At 40.2% G+C, this 16,004-nt stretch overlaps 1 protein-coding gene across 1 annotated transcript in view; it reads left to right on the top strand.

Moving 5' to 3' along the window:
- The window catches only part of cspg4 (chondroitin sulfate proteoglycan 4), a 157,623-nt gene extending 141,945 nt beyond the window's left edge, over window positions 1-15,678 (top strand). Inside the window, exons 9-11 of the mRNA XM_057837467.1 lie at window positions 64-224; window positions 4,906-5,089; window positions 7,107-15,678. Coding sequence (XP_057693450.1) covers window positions 64-224; window positions 4,906-5,089; window positions 7,107-8,968 — 2,207 coding nt within the window. The 3' untranslated portion in view covers window positions 8,969-15,678. The remainder of the gene's footprint in view (window positions 1-63; window positions 225-4,905; window positions 5,090-7,106) is intronic.
- The last annotated feature ends 326 nt before the right edge of the window (window positions 15,679-16,004 follow it).

Below are 16,004 nucleotides of genomic sequence, written 5' to 3'. Positions count from 1 at the left end.
AATTTTACACTGATTACCTGTGCGTGTACGTGTGTGTGAATACGTGCGTGTGTGTGCCCTCAGGAACGAGGCAGCCCATCACAAGTGCCAATTTAGGTGCGGTGACGAACGAGGACGGAAACGAGATCAGCTACTCACTGGTCCATCCTCCTCGTTTGGGAAGACTCATTCTGGCCAACGAAAATAACCAAATGGAGGAAATCAGCAGATTCTCGCAAACACAGGTGCGGTCAAGAAATTGCAATTGTATATTCTGCCTTGGATACATTGGCAGAGTCCATTTCGACTGCTTCTGTATTAAAAATTCACTGTCAGGTGTGTACCAAATTCCATTAAGGAGCATAATAATAAATATAAAAGTATCATTCTTCATCGCGGTTTAAACACTAGTTTACTCTGTGAATGAACACAACACTGCTCAGCTATTAGATGACTCATCTTTTGGCAACCAATATCTACAATATGTACATGTAAAACTTATGTTAAACAGTGTTAAAAAAAAATATATATATATATATATATATACACATATATTAGGGCTGTCAAAACTATCGCGTTAACGGGCGGTAATTAATTTTTTTAATTAATCACGTTAAAATATTTGACGCAATTAACGCACATGCCCCGCTCAAACATTAAAATAACAGCACACACAGGGAAATGTGTACTTGTTGTGTTTTTCGGAGTTTTGTCGCCCTCTGCTGGCGCTTGGGTGCGACTGATTTTATAGGTAAGTAATTATTGGCATCAACAATGGCGCGCTACAAGTTTATTTTTTGATTGAAAATTTTACAAATTTTATTAAAACGAAAACATTAAGAGGGGTTTTAATATAAAATTTCTATAACTTGTACTAACAATTATCTTTTAGGAACTACAAGTCTTTCTATCCATGGATCGCTTTAACAATGTTAATAATGGTAATGCCATCTTGTTGATTTATTGTTATAATAAACAAATCCAGTACTTATGTACCGTATGTTGAATGTATATATCCATCTTGCGTCTCATCTTTCCATTCCAACAATAATTTACAGAAAAATAGGGCATATTTTATAGATGGTTTGAATTGCGATTAATTATGATTAATTAATTTTTAAGCTGTAATTAACTCTATTAAAAATTTTAACCGTTTGACACCCCTTATATATATATATATATATATATATATATATATATATATATATATATATATATATATATATATATATATTACAATATAGCCTGAAGCTAGTTAGTCCACTTTTTGCTCATAGCACAAAGCAAAATTGTTGCCAAAGCAACTCCAAGAACTTGTGGTTCAAGGATAAAAACTACAAATTTCATTCAACCCAGAGGCACAGGATTATCACAGTTTTAATTCGAACTCTGTTTTGTAAACCTTTACTACAAATAGATTAATTAATCGAAGGTTGTCCAAACTATTCCACAAAAGGCCACACTGGGTGAAGGTTTTTGTTCCAGCTGATCCAGCACAGACAGTTTAACCAATGAATTTTCTTCATGTAAAACACCAGATTAGTGAAAAGGTATCCTCTTAAAGGGATCCACGGATAGAAAGACTTGCAGTTCTTAAAAGATAAACGTTTTTATGAGTTAAAATAACTTGATATTGAAACCCCTCTTGATGTTTTCGTTTTTATACAATTTGTAAAATTAGTTTACCTAGTAGGTCGCCATTGTTGTTGACGTCGACAACTGCCAGTGACGTCACACTAACGATATAAACATGTCATCTGTTCAACCCTTTCAAATTTAAGCCGAGAGGAACATTAATGAGCATGACAGCACTGTCGATATTTCACAAAACGAGCAGCAAAAGCAAAATGAACAGGAAAGACGGAATGAGATGAGACGAGAGTAGGACAAAACCAAGCTGCCAAAATGTGCTACATCGACGAAACATCTTACAAGAGGCGAATTTGACACCCAAAGTACTACCATGCCCTTTCAGCTTGTTTTGTTTAGACGCATACAGACAGAACATACTAAAGATGCCATAAGAAAATACCTAAATGTATATCAAATAAGCATAGGCGGATCTACTATTCAGGCAAAGTAGGTGATCGTCTTAGGCCCCCTGTTGGGGGCCCCCAACCAGCTGCCCTTGCCACAATGAGCAAGGGCTTGGACCACCGGAGCCAGCAGCACCCCCAACTATTCGTCATGTAAAATTATGTCAGCATACCAAACAAACAAATAACAAAACAAAAAAGAAAGCAATTTGAATGCTGCATTTATATTATCTCTCACCCACACACACGCACTACAATGGACTGTTCCACGACGACGGACTATCAGTAGTTTAGCTTCATTTAGCTTTTGTTTAGCTTCGCTTAGCTCCGTTTGGCATCACTTAGCTCCACTTAGCTGTTCGTTAGCTGCAATTAGCTCTCCCGCTATTTTTACAGCATACTTGCTACTTTGCACGTCAGCTATCGTTTATTTCGAACACATGAGCGAACGTGCTCTCCATGAGAGCCAAAGTGCAGTGAGCGAGGTAGAAGTTGAGAACAGGCTGCTAATGCCTCTTTTAACTTTCTTCTTCACACCGAACATAAAATGCACGACAGCACACCCTGTGGCGAAACAATGCAGTACAGTTCCAATCAGTCATGCAATAACACTCAACAGCTGGTTAACAGCATTTGCTAACGAAAAAAAAATTAAATCTATTGGTGACACCACAAGCAATGACGAAGAATGTTTTCTTACCGAGTCTAAAGCTTTCGGTTAGTGGTTTAGCGAACGTACCTCCGGTGAACATTTCAAAAAACAAGCACGTCATGTTCGTCATATAAGTAACGATTTCTGGAGTTAATCCCACATACCTCAGAATTAATATTATAATATGTAGAGTAAATACTACAGAATACAGATTCTACACTAAAAATAGCTTTCAAATTACACTCTTTATGACAAATATGATTGGCAATGTATAATTATTATAATTATTATACTACTGTTATACATAGTAGTATACTATATTAATAATGCTAGATAGATAATGCAATGTCAGTATTCTGAATCTGTTTAATTTCCATTCTTTTGTACTAGTAAATGCTATCAGCATTTAACCTGTTTATTTGTGATTAATTATTGTATTTACATGATTATTTGTACTTTTAAAATGGCTTTGTGAATTAACAAGCGTCAACAAAAATTTCATTGCTAAATTAGTAATAAAAAAAAAAAAAAAGAAAGAAAGAAAAAGAAAATGATTAGATTAGTCGACTAATCATAAAACTAGTCGGCTGAATAATCAGGAGAAAATTTGTCGTTTAGGACAGCCCTAGTGTACCGGAACATATTTCCTCCACACCCTTCTCACCTTTTTAACCCCTGACCCATGAAGAGGGCCCCTGTATATGTTTGCCTTAGGCCCCAAAATTGCCAAGTCCGCCACTGCAAATAAGGGTGGTTTAAATACACTATGTGACTAATGATCTGCTTTATAGCTACCACAAGAAAACACAATGCCTAAAATTATGTGAAGGAATCACATGCAAAAAGTATTTTGAGGCAATGAACAGGTAATAAAAGACTCAATTAAAAACAGAAACAGTAAGTACTCGCCGCTTTTAACCGATGAGTGCATGTGTTGGACGCGGAGAAGGAATCACAGTAACCCGGTAGTATTCGTCGAGTTACAGTGACAAACTACGTCATCACCCCGAGTGTCTATTGCGCGTAAAACATGGCGCCCTCTGTGGGTCAAAACATGTGCTAAACATCACAGATTTTTAAATCAATGGAAATATTTCATGCATTTCTATTACCATATTTTAGTAAAAGAGAACAATTGTGGCTTAATAGAGCCTACAAGTCTTTAAGTCTGAGGTCCCCTTTAATCATTTGTAATGAAAACCTGCACCTACTGTAGCCCTTACTAATGCACGATAAAATGTGTCCAAATATTTTCCGTCACAGCCTGTTCTCTGTCCGAACCAGAAGATGGCGTAAACGTGCAATATCAAAGAGCCACTTCTCTCACTCAACTCACTATGTAGTAGTACAAGTGGTCATATGTTGAACACATAAAAATGGGACAGCCGCCATATGTTACGCACACACGCTTGTGAAAACGTCTCAGTGATACATCACTAACAGTTGTATAATTTATTACAGACTTGTAAATGTACAAACAATGAAGACAACTGCTAGCACATGTCCCGACCAATGCTATGCTAGCTACAAAGCCAGTCTGGGAGTGTCTCTAAAAAGCTCTTGATGTGTCTTGCTTCTATAAATTCACACAAATTCTAGCATTTATTTCTCAATTTAGATGGTTAGGTTGTAATTTTAAATTTACAAAAAGAAATAGGAGGTAAAAGAGAGCAAAAACAGGAAGTCTTCCATCATGTTTTAAAGTCATTTTTGTGTCATTTTAGCGAAGCCGAAATCTCAGTGGGTTATTTTGGGCTACACACCTAGACTCTAGTTTCAAAGAAAAGCAAGCAGACAACGGTATTCATATGCACAGTACATCCATCAACTCTTGGGTTGGATAAGCAAAACAGCTCTGCTTGCAAACTGCTGAGAAGAAGCGTCTCAGTTTGATTATTTGAATTCTTCAGTGTATTTGTGCTTGCGCGCATTTATTATTTTACTTGAAAGTGCATTTGTGTGAGAGAATGTTGGGTTCAGGACATGGTGACCTCAGAAAAATAAACACAAGCTACCACATTCCGATGCGAAATCATGAGATGCGGGATGCTATTTTCACTGTGGTTCCTTTTAAACTCCAGAGGAAAGAAGACGTCGGCTGAAAAATGTCAGCTGAGCTCACCAAAATGACAAGAATAATGAGCTCTGCAGAAAGACCTTTGACAACATTGTTAAAAACGACAAGTTCATGTCCAACTGTACTATATGTCCTGAATCGGTGTCTCTCCTGGTCCCTAGCTTGAGTCTGGAGCCATCTTCTATGAGCACCAGATGCCCGAGGAGCCCTTCTGGGTGGTGAAGGATTCTGTGGAGCTCATGCTGTCCTCCCAGCCTGCCCCGGATGTGCGCCACGTGCTGCCCATCATTGTCTCCTACTATGCAACGCATAGCAATATTTCTTCACAGATGTGGAAGAACAAAGGTGAATGTCTGTTTTTCATGCCAAAATTCAAATACTTTACAACATGTATGTTACATTTCTTTCCGAAATTGGGCCTTTTTTTAAATAACTTTATACGTGGGTCTGAAATTCCTAAAGAGGCCTTAAAGAGCATACGACAGGAGAAAAAATGTCTTAAATAGCATTATTATGTGAATTAGAATCATATTTTGAGACGATTCGACTATATACAACAATTTTGCAAAGCGCAGATGACGAGAAATCAGTCTTTTAATCTGCCGGTTAGCCACGCCTACCATTTTAGGGCTCTAGCGTCCCCAACAGGTGGATGACGTCAGCGGGAGACTGGACTCATTGGTTTTACTATTCTGCCCGTTGAGGGGGAATTATTCAGAACGAGGAAAACGCGACGAATAGAGCAGCAAAATGTAATTGTTTCTGTCTCTTTACTTCAATATTTTTACAGGATATTCTTTTTATCCAAGTATTTTTCCCCAATAGCTAAATAAATGGCTTGAGAAGAACCAGTCAGCCCGTCGAGGGGGAACTATTCACAACGAGGAAAACGCGACGAAGAGAGCTGCAAAATGTCATTGTTTCTGTCGCTTTACTTCAATATTTTTACAGGATATTCTTTTTATCCAAGTATTTTCCCCAATTGCTAAATAAATGGCATGGTCATGACAAATAACAGTCTCGTGCTAAATGGAATATGAAATAATAAAAATGCACTTATTCAGGACGACATGGCAAAATTACTCCATAATGGTCAAAACTGTCGACTTCACCTTTACTGTCGCACCTCCCGAACGATATTTTATGACACCTGAATCGGACATATGTCATTTCCCTTCCCCGGCTTCAGAGAATGTAAACAAACCAAGAGGCGTGACAGCTAGCCGACATGCTAACCCGAACCGAGTGATGTGTTAAAGTCTTCGAAGCGCAAAATCACACATAACTAGGCCGGATTATTTGACACGACGACTGGGTTGTCGATTGTCTTCGCGGATCGGCAAACCGCCCGGCGGAGAGCATTTTACAGCTAGTTCCCCGGAGGAGGGTGGCTGCAGTTGTTGTGCAGCTAACGTGCAGCTAATGTGCATGAGGAGAGCTTTTTACATGCCTATCAATGATCAAACGTAAGTAGTCCTTTATTTAAAGAAAGTTTGTAGTGTTTACTTTGTAATCGCTGTATTCGTATTTGACATAATACAAAACAAGATGTTTACTCACTTCCTTGTAAGTCCAATGGTCCCACAGTAGTAGGGCTTGTTTTGGCCAATATCCACAGGAATGGGAAACTCCAAAAAGGCGCACACGCCTGTCCCTCATACAATAAGATTTTTCTGCAGCCATTTGGCTGGCGTGATGCGAAAAATAAACGTAATAATCCGCAAAATCAGCTGAATCATTAGTCCTCATACACAACAGAACGGCCGTATAGTGAAGAGGACGCCTTCATCTGTACACGTCACAGCGCCCTCCTCCTCAATGCAAGACCGAAGCCGGAAGTCACTCATTTTCATGGCGCGGGATTCAAAAAATTAAATATAGCGATCGCTTCCACACACATCCAAGTCGTCCATATCATTCAGGAGCATAAAGTACCGCGTGTATAATGAAATAAACATGCTTTTTCTTGTCATATGCACTTTAATGTTAGGATTTAGAAGGCCACCTGCTAATTGGGCTTACAAACAACCGCAAATGCCACTGAACTGTTTGTTAGAACTGAAAATTTTCAATCATCATGCCTTGCCTTTATGTGATGTTAGAGTTCATCAGAGATACCAGGGGAATGACTGACTAATGGCCAGTTTTGGGTGTAGTTCACCTTGGGGAACGATCCAAGAATTTTCCATGAGCTTAAACAGGATAAGCAGTGTAGTGTCTCTCGGTGTGCGTGACAACCATGAATTGAAGGCTGTTTCACTTGTATTGGCTGCCAAATTTGTTCATTCTTCAGATGAAATAACAGCTGAATCATTGTTGGATCATTTAGAGCTGTTTTAATGTGCTCATTTTTTCCACTCAGGTCTGGAAATCGTGCAAGGCCAAAGGAAAACGATCGATGATTCAATCCTTGATGCTTCTAACCTCCAAGCCAGTCTTCCTGAGCCAGATAGTGCGGACGTTGTCTTTGAGATGAAAAAATTCCCTGCCCATGGACGTATAAACCTGGGGGGCCGGGACCTTCCCAGGGGTTCCCCCTACTTCACACAGGGGGATGTGAACAGCAAAGACCTGGAGTACCTCCACGATGATTCCGCAGGCGCCTCCGACAGCTTTTCCTTCAGGGCCCGTTTGAGGTCTCGTGCTGATGGTGTGACATCTGACGCCGTTGTCTTGGAGGAGGTCTTTAACATCTCTATCAAACGAAGGGGATCTGAGCCACCCGAGGTCGTCACCATTGACCAGTTATTGGAAGTTCTGCAAGGATCTATGATCATCGTGACCAAGAAGCATCTGAACACACACGATGAAGACAGCCCCCCAGATGAAGTCCACTTCAAGGTGACCAAAGCTCCAAAAAATGGGCACCTGGTTGACGCCCACACCATGGATATCCTATCTGAGTTCACCCAAGAGATGATAAACAGTGAACAGGTTGCCTTTCACAGTGACGGCAGTCTTTCTGACGGTTTTGTGGAATTTGTCGTGTCAGACGGAGAACATCAGACAGAACCACAAACGCTTCACATTGGAACCTTAGCTCGCACTCTCATTCTGGACAAAGCACCGGAGATCAAGGTGAAGCAGGGAGACGACGAAACTCTGGTGACTGAGGAGATGCTGAGAGCGACCACCGGTGGTCCAGTGGAAGAGGACGTCCTCTACAAGATTACAAGTGTTCCCAAGTATGCCGCAGTCATGGTAGACCGGCAGCCCACGTCAGCCTTCACACAGAAACAGATCAAAGAAGGAAGAGTTAGCGTCCGCTTTGTGAAGTCCACTTCGCCTCGCGACAGCGTTGCATTCGTTGCTCGCAGTCGGGCAGCAAATGTGTCATCCGTCCTCAACATCACAGTCCAACCTCTGGCCAAGATCGCTCAGGATCCTCTCCTACCCGAAGGCTCTCTTGTTCAACTTGACAGGAAGCTTTTGGATGCAACGCCTCTGGCGAACAAGACCAGGACCTCCCCTATGTTCACGGTTATCCAGCAGCCACAAGGAGCACGATTTGTCAGGTCTGGCGGTCCTGGTGCGGGCCAGCCGGTGGAGTCGTTCAGCCAGAGGGACCTGGATGAAGGGCGTGTTGCTGTAGAAATTCCTAAAGGGTCTCCTAGATCCCGAGATGAGGTCGTTCAGGATGAGGCCCGCTTCTTGCTTAAAGCTCACGGGGTTCCCCCGGCAGAGTGTGTTCTTTCCTTTCAAACTGGCCCCTACAATGCCTCTGGTGTCTACCCTGCCACTCTCCTGAGAGTCCCCTCAGAGACACCAGCAAAGGACGGTAAGGACAAGCCCAAGGAGGGTGTGTACCCCTTTACAACCTCTGAAATCCCTCGATGGAAAGCCAACCAGGACCAACCACACGGGTATGCAACCACCGCATCCCCCTCTGACAGCGGCTCTCACAGGAACCCAGTGGTTTCTCGACACGGCAACGTCTGGTCCATCCTAATCCCCATTCTCGTCATCCTGATTCTACTCCTCCTGGCAGCCCTCTTGGCGTACTACCTGATCCGTAAAAACAAGACGGGCAAGCACAACGTCCAGACGGCGGCTGCAGCCAAGCCGAAAAATGGCGAGGTAGCTGGCACAGAGACCTTTCGGAAAACCGACCCGGCCAATAACATCCCCATGTCCAACATGGATTCCAAAGAGGCCGACCCGGAACTGGTGCAGGATTGTCGGACAACCACTCCGGTCTTGAAAAAGAACCAGTACTGGGTTTGAGACTTTGAAACCCTTCTCCAGGGCTGGATCCTCAAGTGTTTGGAGCGCCGCCTCCTCCAAGTCTTCTTCACAGTATTAAAGACTTCTTCTTGCCACAGCAGTTTAATGGATTTTTGTTCCTTGACACCAACAGTCGCATACTTATCATGACTCAACTGTGGACTGATTCTCAGGCAACAAAACACTGAATAGTTGTTTGACAATGCGAGAGGCAGTTTCATATCTTCGAGTGCCATGTATATTTATTTTATCATTCCTTTCCTACAAATGGCACAAATGACATAAACATGTACCGTGTTTGCAAAAAAGAAAAACTATTCTGTTGTGCTGGACCATTTTATATCAAAGGCCCACGTTACTTGCTCATATTTTTTGTTATAGATTAGCTTGAACCTCATGAAGTGAGTTGTTAAGTGTACATAAATGATCAAGTCAACACTCTTAGATCCAGAGGTACTGTATATAGGCGGTGGCAATTTTGATAATTTTGGAAGTGTTGGAAGTGGAAACTTCTGACCTAAATTAAGAACATTTCATGTGGACTTTCTCCATTTTGTTGAAGATTTTTTTAAGACAAAGATAAAGAATATTATTCAAAGGCCTGGCAACATATTCCCAGGGAGGAATGTTAAATTTGTCCATGTAGGTGAAGAGCTCAGGCACTCATTAGCCCCTTTCACATATACCTGAAGACTGTTAAAATCCCGGGATTTTAAACGGGTAGCCCTTGTGTGTGAAAGCAATTTCCCGGGTTGACTGACACGAAGATTACGCGGACATTTAACGGGTCGCGTCTTAGTATTATGTCTGGGACTTTCCCAGGATGAGGCATGTGTGAAAGCACGCGTTTGATTCGTCCATCTTTGGAAATGTGTGGTTTATTTTGTTGCGGATGTTAGGGTACGCCATTGCGAAAACAAGGTTGTACCTCAAAGCACAAAACAACAGAGGGATGTGTTCAAGGGTTTATTAAATACAAACAAAAATACACGCGATCGCGGAAAAGGGGGAATAACACGATGGGTCCGTGGCAGTAGATCGCTGTGAATCAATAGTACTGTGAAAGCAATCTCCCGGGTCGACTGACACGGAGATTACGCGGACATTTAACGGGTTACGTCTTACTATTATGTCCGGGACTTTCCCAGGATGAGGCATGTGTGAAACCATGCGTTTGATTCGTCCATCGTCCATCTTTGGAAATGTGTGGTTTATTTTGTTGCCGATGTTAGCGTCTGCCACTGCGGAAACAAGGTTGTACAGTACCTCAAACCAGAAAACAACAGAGGGATGTGTTCAAGGGTTTATTAAATACAAACAAAAATACACGCGATCGCCGAAGAGGGGGAATAACACAATGGGTCCGTGACAGTAGGTCGACGTGGATCAATAATACTAACCTAAGCGGTAGGCAGAGAGCCGATAAGACAACAAAACAAATACCCTCAAATACCAGCACAACATAGGGGATTTCAAAACAAGGGAGGGAGATGAATAAGCTAGCAAATGCACGAAATTCGAGAGTACAAGGTCTCGAATGGCGCCCAGCAAGTTAATATCTCGGCATCCTTCATTTGGATCACTTGGGCTTTAATACAGTCTTGATGAGCTTGAATTGGCTGCAGTTACGGCATCGGGAACACTCCCACAACCGGCTCTGTAACAAAACACGATTTGACCAACATTGTGACAGCCGATGCCGACAAAAAATGACGTAATGTCCGGGTTATAAAATCGCACCAGCAGCCCTCCCCGCACAGAGAGCACCTAGTCGGCAACACGAGTCAAGTATGTGAAAGTGTCCAACCCGCGTAATTCCCGGGATATCTCTCTTTGTGTGAAAGCAATGAGGCAAGTAAATCCCACATTACCTTACACAGGAATTTACCGGTAGATGGTGGAAAACACTCAGGTGACTTGAAGTTACGCTCTAAGACCTCCGAAATTCGAATTTCGAAATTGTCCTATATGCATGTGTGATACATCATTGGAAAGCTTAAAATTTCTATTTTCTGGGGGAAGAAAAATTTTAAACAGGAGGGCATTTTTCAAAAAAAAAAAAAAAAAAAATTTAACAGCAAAACCCTAACTGGAGGCGAGAGCACGCGGCAGCAGAATTAAAGACGCCATGATTTTAACGAGATATTTTCGCGTACTAACCTGGTTTCGATCCAAAAACTCCATGTGGTATGTATCATCTAGTGTCAAGACACAGATGTGAATAGCCACAGCCGGATTTTGGGGGGATTTTATGGGTGAAGCACGGTAATATAACAAGGGTCGCGATGCAGAAATCGCAGACATCAAGGAGTGGTCGAGATGTTCTTTTTCATGTATTTACCCTTTTAAAGGTTTTTTCTTTTTCAATTTTTCTTTGTTTGGATCGATTATTTATCATCTAACATGTTGGGGAAAATGTGGCAGTAACAAAAAAATACAATTAATCGATCGTTATGAGGTAGATAGCCATGACTTTTTTACGGACGCCATTTTTTTCATTGTAACGTAATTTGTTTAAAAGTTAAATATGCGAGTGAATAATTTTTTTAAGTCTTTTTTTTTTTTTTTTTTTACGAAATATTACAAATCAGTTAATGATTCTAAGATAAAAATGACAGACATTTTGATTAATAAATATAATTAATTACCTTCGTTTTATGGTTGGGTTGAAACAAAAGCGGTTGCGCGACGTCTGTAAACGGGGGTTTCCAGTTTAAAGGGACAAATTAAAAATAGTTCGGGGGCTTAATGCGCCATGAATCTGCTGTGGCAGCATATAGACATATTGTTCTATCAAACACAACAGTACTTTTGGCTTAAAATACAGCAGTTTATTTTAAAAAGGCGTGCAAGAGCAGAAACTGCTTTTTCAGTCTTGTCTGTGTTTTCCGCCATATGTCTGTGAAAGGGGCTATTGACTGCAAATTGTTTTCATCAACGTATTACAACTGCTGAAGATGGAGATATTCTACACCACAGGTGTCAAAGCGATTCCAGGAAGGGCCAGGTGGGTGCTGGATTTTATTCCAACCGATACAACGCAGAGAGTTTAACCAATGAACTTCCTGCTGAAACAAGCAGCACCTGACAAAGTTTAACTGATTACACATGTAAAAGATCTAATTGGTGAAAAGTTGTCCTCTTCATTGGTTGGAAAGCAAACCTGCACCCACTTGGCCCTTTCTGGAATCGGTTTGACACCTGTGTTCTACACAATATGGTGAAGCTATATGATTAGTATTTAGGATTTATAAATGGTACGTAAATACTAAGGGTGTAACGGTACATGTATTTGTATTGAACCGTTTCGGTACGTGGTGCTCGGTTCAGAACGAAGGCGTACCGAACAAGTTTCTAACGCAATGTAACCCTTACTTTTCAAGGCTGTGAGTCGATCGGGTTACAGTTTCTTTATGTAGATTATATTTACTCCGTCTTCTCTACTATAATGAGGTAGGACAGTATAACCCAGAAACGTCAACGGCGTGACAACGTGGCCGCCGCGAGAACGCAGTGAAACGCGGGCGGTAAAGTCAATCAGCCAATGCACACCAGTCACAGTGCGGCCGCGTGTTAGACGAGTTTATTATTTGACGCGAGACGCGACCCTCCTGCGTCAATACTCCTACCGGTAGCTAGGATCGGGCAGACCGGAAGTCACTCGTGTAAAAATACGGTGGATCCGGTCGATTTTCAAACTAATATGCAATCGTAACTAGAGCTGGGAATCTTTGGGCACCTAACGATTCGATTACGATTACGATTCAGAGGCACCGATTCGATTATAAAACGATTATTGATGCATCCCCCTCCCTTTTTTTTTTTTTTTTTTTTTTTCTTAATGTTTTGTACATTAGTTCCAAAATTATTCAAAAATCCTCTCAGGCTAAAACAAACTACTATTTCAGTATCAAGTTAACATATAACAGTAAACAAATATACGAAAATAACAGTAAATAAAAAACTCCAGTCCCCATTCTATATCAGCAGTTTTAAACTACATTCAATTAATTTAATGTTGTGAATCAACTGTTACAGTTGTTAAAATTACTCCCGTTATTCCATAATTTCCCTTCTGTCTACTTTTGTCAAAGTTTTAAAACTATTTCATCATTTAAAGATAGATTCAAGACAAGATTCTGCCGATTTAGGAGTATTTTAGATAAAAAGTTAATCAGGTTCGCTACAACAGAACCTTGTAGAGAGGTCTACTTGCTTTAAGATGGCGGCTGTTTACTTACGCCGGAAAGTCTGTCATTTCGTGTCTCTGTTCAATAATACAGGTTCTAACACCGACGTCGTCTGTCATTTTGCATCTAGTTCTACATATATATGATATCTACTGTAGCCGTATGTTTGTAGCAACTAGCAACTGGGCGTTGTTTGTAGCGCCTCTCAGCCGCAGTCAGGTATGATTGTATTTTTTTATTTAGCGGCATGAGTTGAACATGATATTTACTCTCGGTCCGTTCCTCATTGCGTCCCAAAGACCGCACTGACTGTGTTTTACTTCCGCTTTACCTGGTATAATTCAATAATCGGAATTTGGATATTTGTGAATCGTTCTCTAATCTTCCACGGCCGAATCGCGAATAATCTAAGAATCGGAAATTTTGCACGCCTCTAATCGTAACCCACTTTTTGAGTCCATCAGATCTCTTGAGTGGTAGATCGGGGCACAGTTGACTTGTCTTTGTTGATTTACTGCTGTCTTCTCTGCTATACTAATAACCAACATGGCCCCGTGTTAAATACAAAACCCTCCTACCACAACAAAACAAGTAGGAACTTATATTCACATAGGAACTAAAGTTATACAACATAAAATATACAATATAAATGAATACTACATCACATTTGTCAAATATAAACACATGATAAAATAAATGATAGCCCATTTACATAAAATGAATAAGAATAATACACAGATCCTGCTTACACAATTAGATTTATTAATTTCTGTGTGGCGCTTTAACTTGCGAAAATCCACCAATAAAGCTTTTGAAAACCGTTCATAAGGGGAAAAAATGATTCATTGAGGCATTTCATTTGTAAAATACATGTTAAAATATTTGTCATTGGGATTGCTTTTCTCTTTAGCACAGGACTTCTTTTTTCTTCTTTCTTTCAGAAAGAAAGCCGACCAATACTCGGGGTCTGAAAGGCAAATTGTTGTTGGATTATTTTTAAAGACCCGCTACTTTTTTTTAGCAGAATTCTAGCTTTGTATGGGCTAATTTTCCTATTGTTGAAAGGACAAAGGTGTGTAATAAACAACTAGCACATTTATATTTTACATTTTGTTTTTTTACTGTACCGAAAATGATCCGAACCGTGACCTCAAAACCGAGGTATGTACCGAACCGAGATTTTTGTGTACCGTTACACCCCTAGTAAATACATTTTCATTAAAATTGTTTGCTTGATTTCATTATTTCATGGTGGTGGATATTGCCCAAATACTAACTGTACCGTAACTGTCTATGTTGTGTTGTCTACTCTAGAAGATTTTAAACTGCCTTTTGCCTCTTCTGTGCTTTCTGGTTTGTTTGCTTTTTTTCCCCCCACTTTTTTCTCAGGGCTAAATTCAGGTTAACATCAACACTCAAAGCATTTCAGCAGTTTGTCTTTTTCTGAGGGGGTTTGGTACCAAAATAACTACGCTTTCAAACTTGAATTTAGCTCCGAGGACTGACAATTTTTGCTTCCACAGTTCTGGTAAGCCTTCCTCACTTGACTGGATAGGCAGCACAATGTGGAAGTTTGGTCTTAAAACAGATCTTGACAAGCTGTAGGTGTCATAATTTGATAGAAGCCGCTCAGTGCAAGTGGTGAAGCATTCCATACTGTATGTAAGCTAAATATAGTCACGTGCTGAGATGAGGATTTTTACTTTGTAACAAATATTTTTACTTATTCTTCCTATTCGATTGATGAATGTTGATTGGCGGATAAAAGTTGATGTAGAACTTGACCACGGATGGGGACCCTACAGCTCGTGAGCCACATATGGCTCTGCAAGCACATTTGAGTTGATCGTCAAAACAAATCAGTGACTGTTATGAAAAAAACAAACAAAATATTTCATTCACAATTTAAAAAAATAAGTGGCTGTTGTATCAGATTCATCACTTTAGTATGGCCCTTGAATGGGAAAAAAAGTTCCCTATACCTGAACTAGACTTTAAAACATTTCTCTACTAAATAAGGAGTCAAAGTTCTCGCTTTTGTTACTTATGTTATAACGTTAAAAACGTAACTTTTTTTTAAATCATGTACTGAGATTTCTTAAACTGTTGTAACATTTTTTCAGCTGGCACAGAGCTCAGGAAGTGATGTGTTCAAAGACACTTTGTATTTCCTGTGAAATGTTTTGGTTTTATAATTTTTTGCTTCCCCGTTACGTTTTATCACTTTTTGCTTTTTGTGTAAATATTCTGTTTCATTTGGGGGTGGTTCTGTCTATCTGTGTTTCTCTGTACTCTAATTAATCGACATTTAATGAAGACTAACCGCCCACCTCTTTAGCTTGCTGCTCCCTTTTGTTTTCATCCAGAGTTTCATCACCTCGGCTTCTTTGTTCGTTCATTATTTATTATTTCTTTCATTGCCCTTACATCACCCCGTGCTATTAAAGATCCTTTTCCTAAGTTGAACTTCCAAGCATCCATCTAAGGTTTCCATTACACTAATTTAAATAAAAACTCTGATGCAACAACGGCTCCGTTCATTGATTTTGTTAGTCACACAAGTTTAACATTTCATTACCAGTAGAAATTCCTGATAAGAGGGAAAGGTTAACCCTTCATGGTTTTTTAAAATTAACTTTAGAGTTAGGGGGCCTGAAGGGAAATTATATTTTTGCTAACATGCTAATCAATAATCGTAGACATGTCTGCTTCTATTGTCTTAGTACAAAATAAAGTCATTAAACCATATTGTAACCAACAATAAAATACATAAAAAATATGAGTGCATGAGAAAAAATATTTATATAGGCCCTTTAAGCAGAAAATGAATTACTAAAGCCCCTTTC

Source organism: Corythoichthys intestinalis, chromosome 5 (genome assembly GCF_030265065.1).
Source record: "Corythoichthys intestinalis isolate RoL2023-P3 chromosome 5, ASM3026506v1, whole genome shotgun sequence".
Taxonomy (NCBI): domain Eukaryota; kingdom Metazoa; phylum Chordata; class Actinopteri; order Syngnathiformes; family Syngnathidae; genus Corythoichthys; species Corythoichthys intestinalis.
The sequence above is the reverse complement of the archived record's forward strand: the minus strand, read 5'-3'. Positions and strand labels throughout refer to the sequence as shown.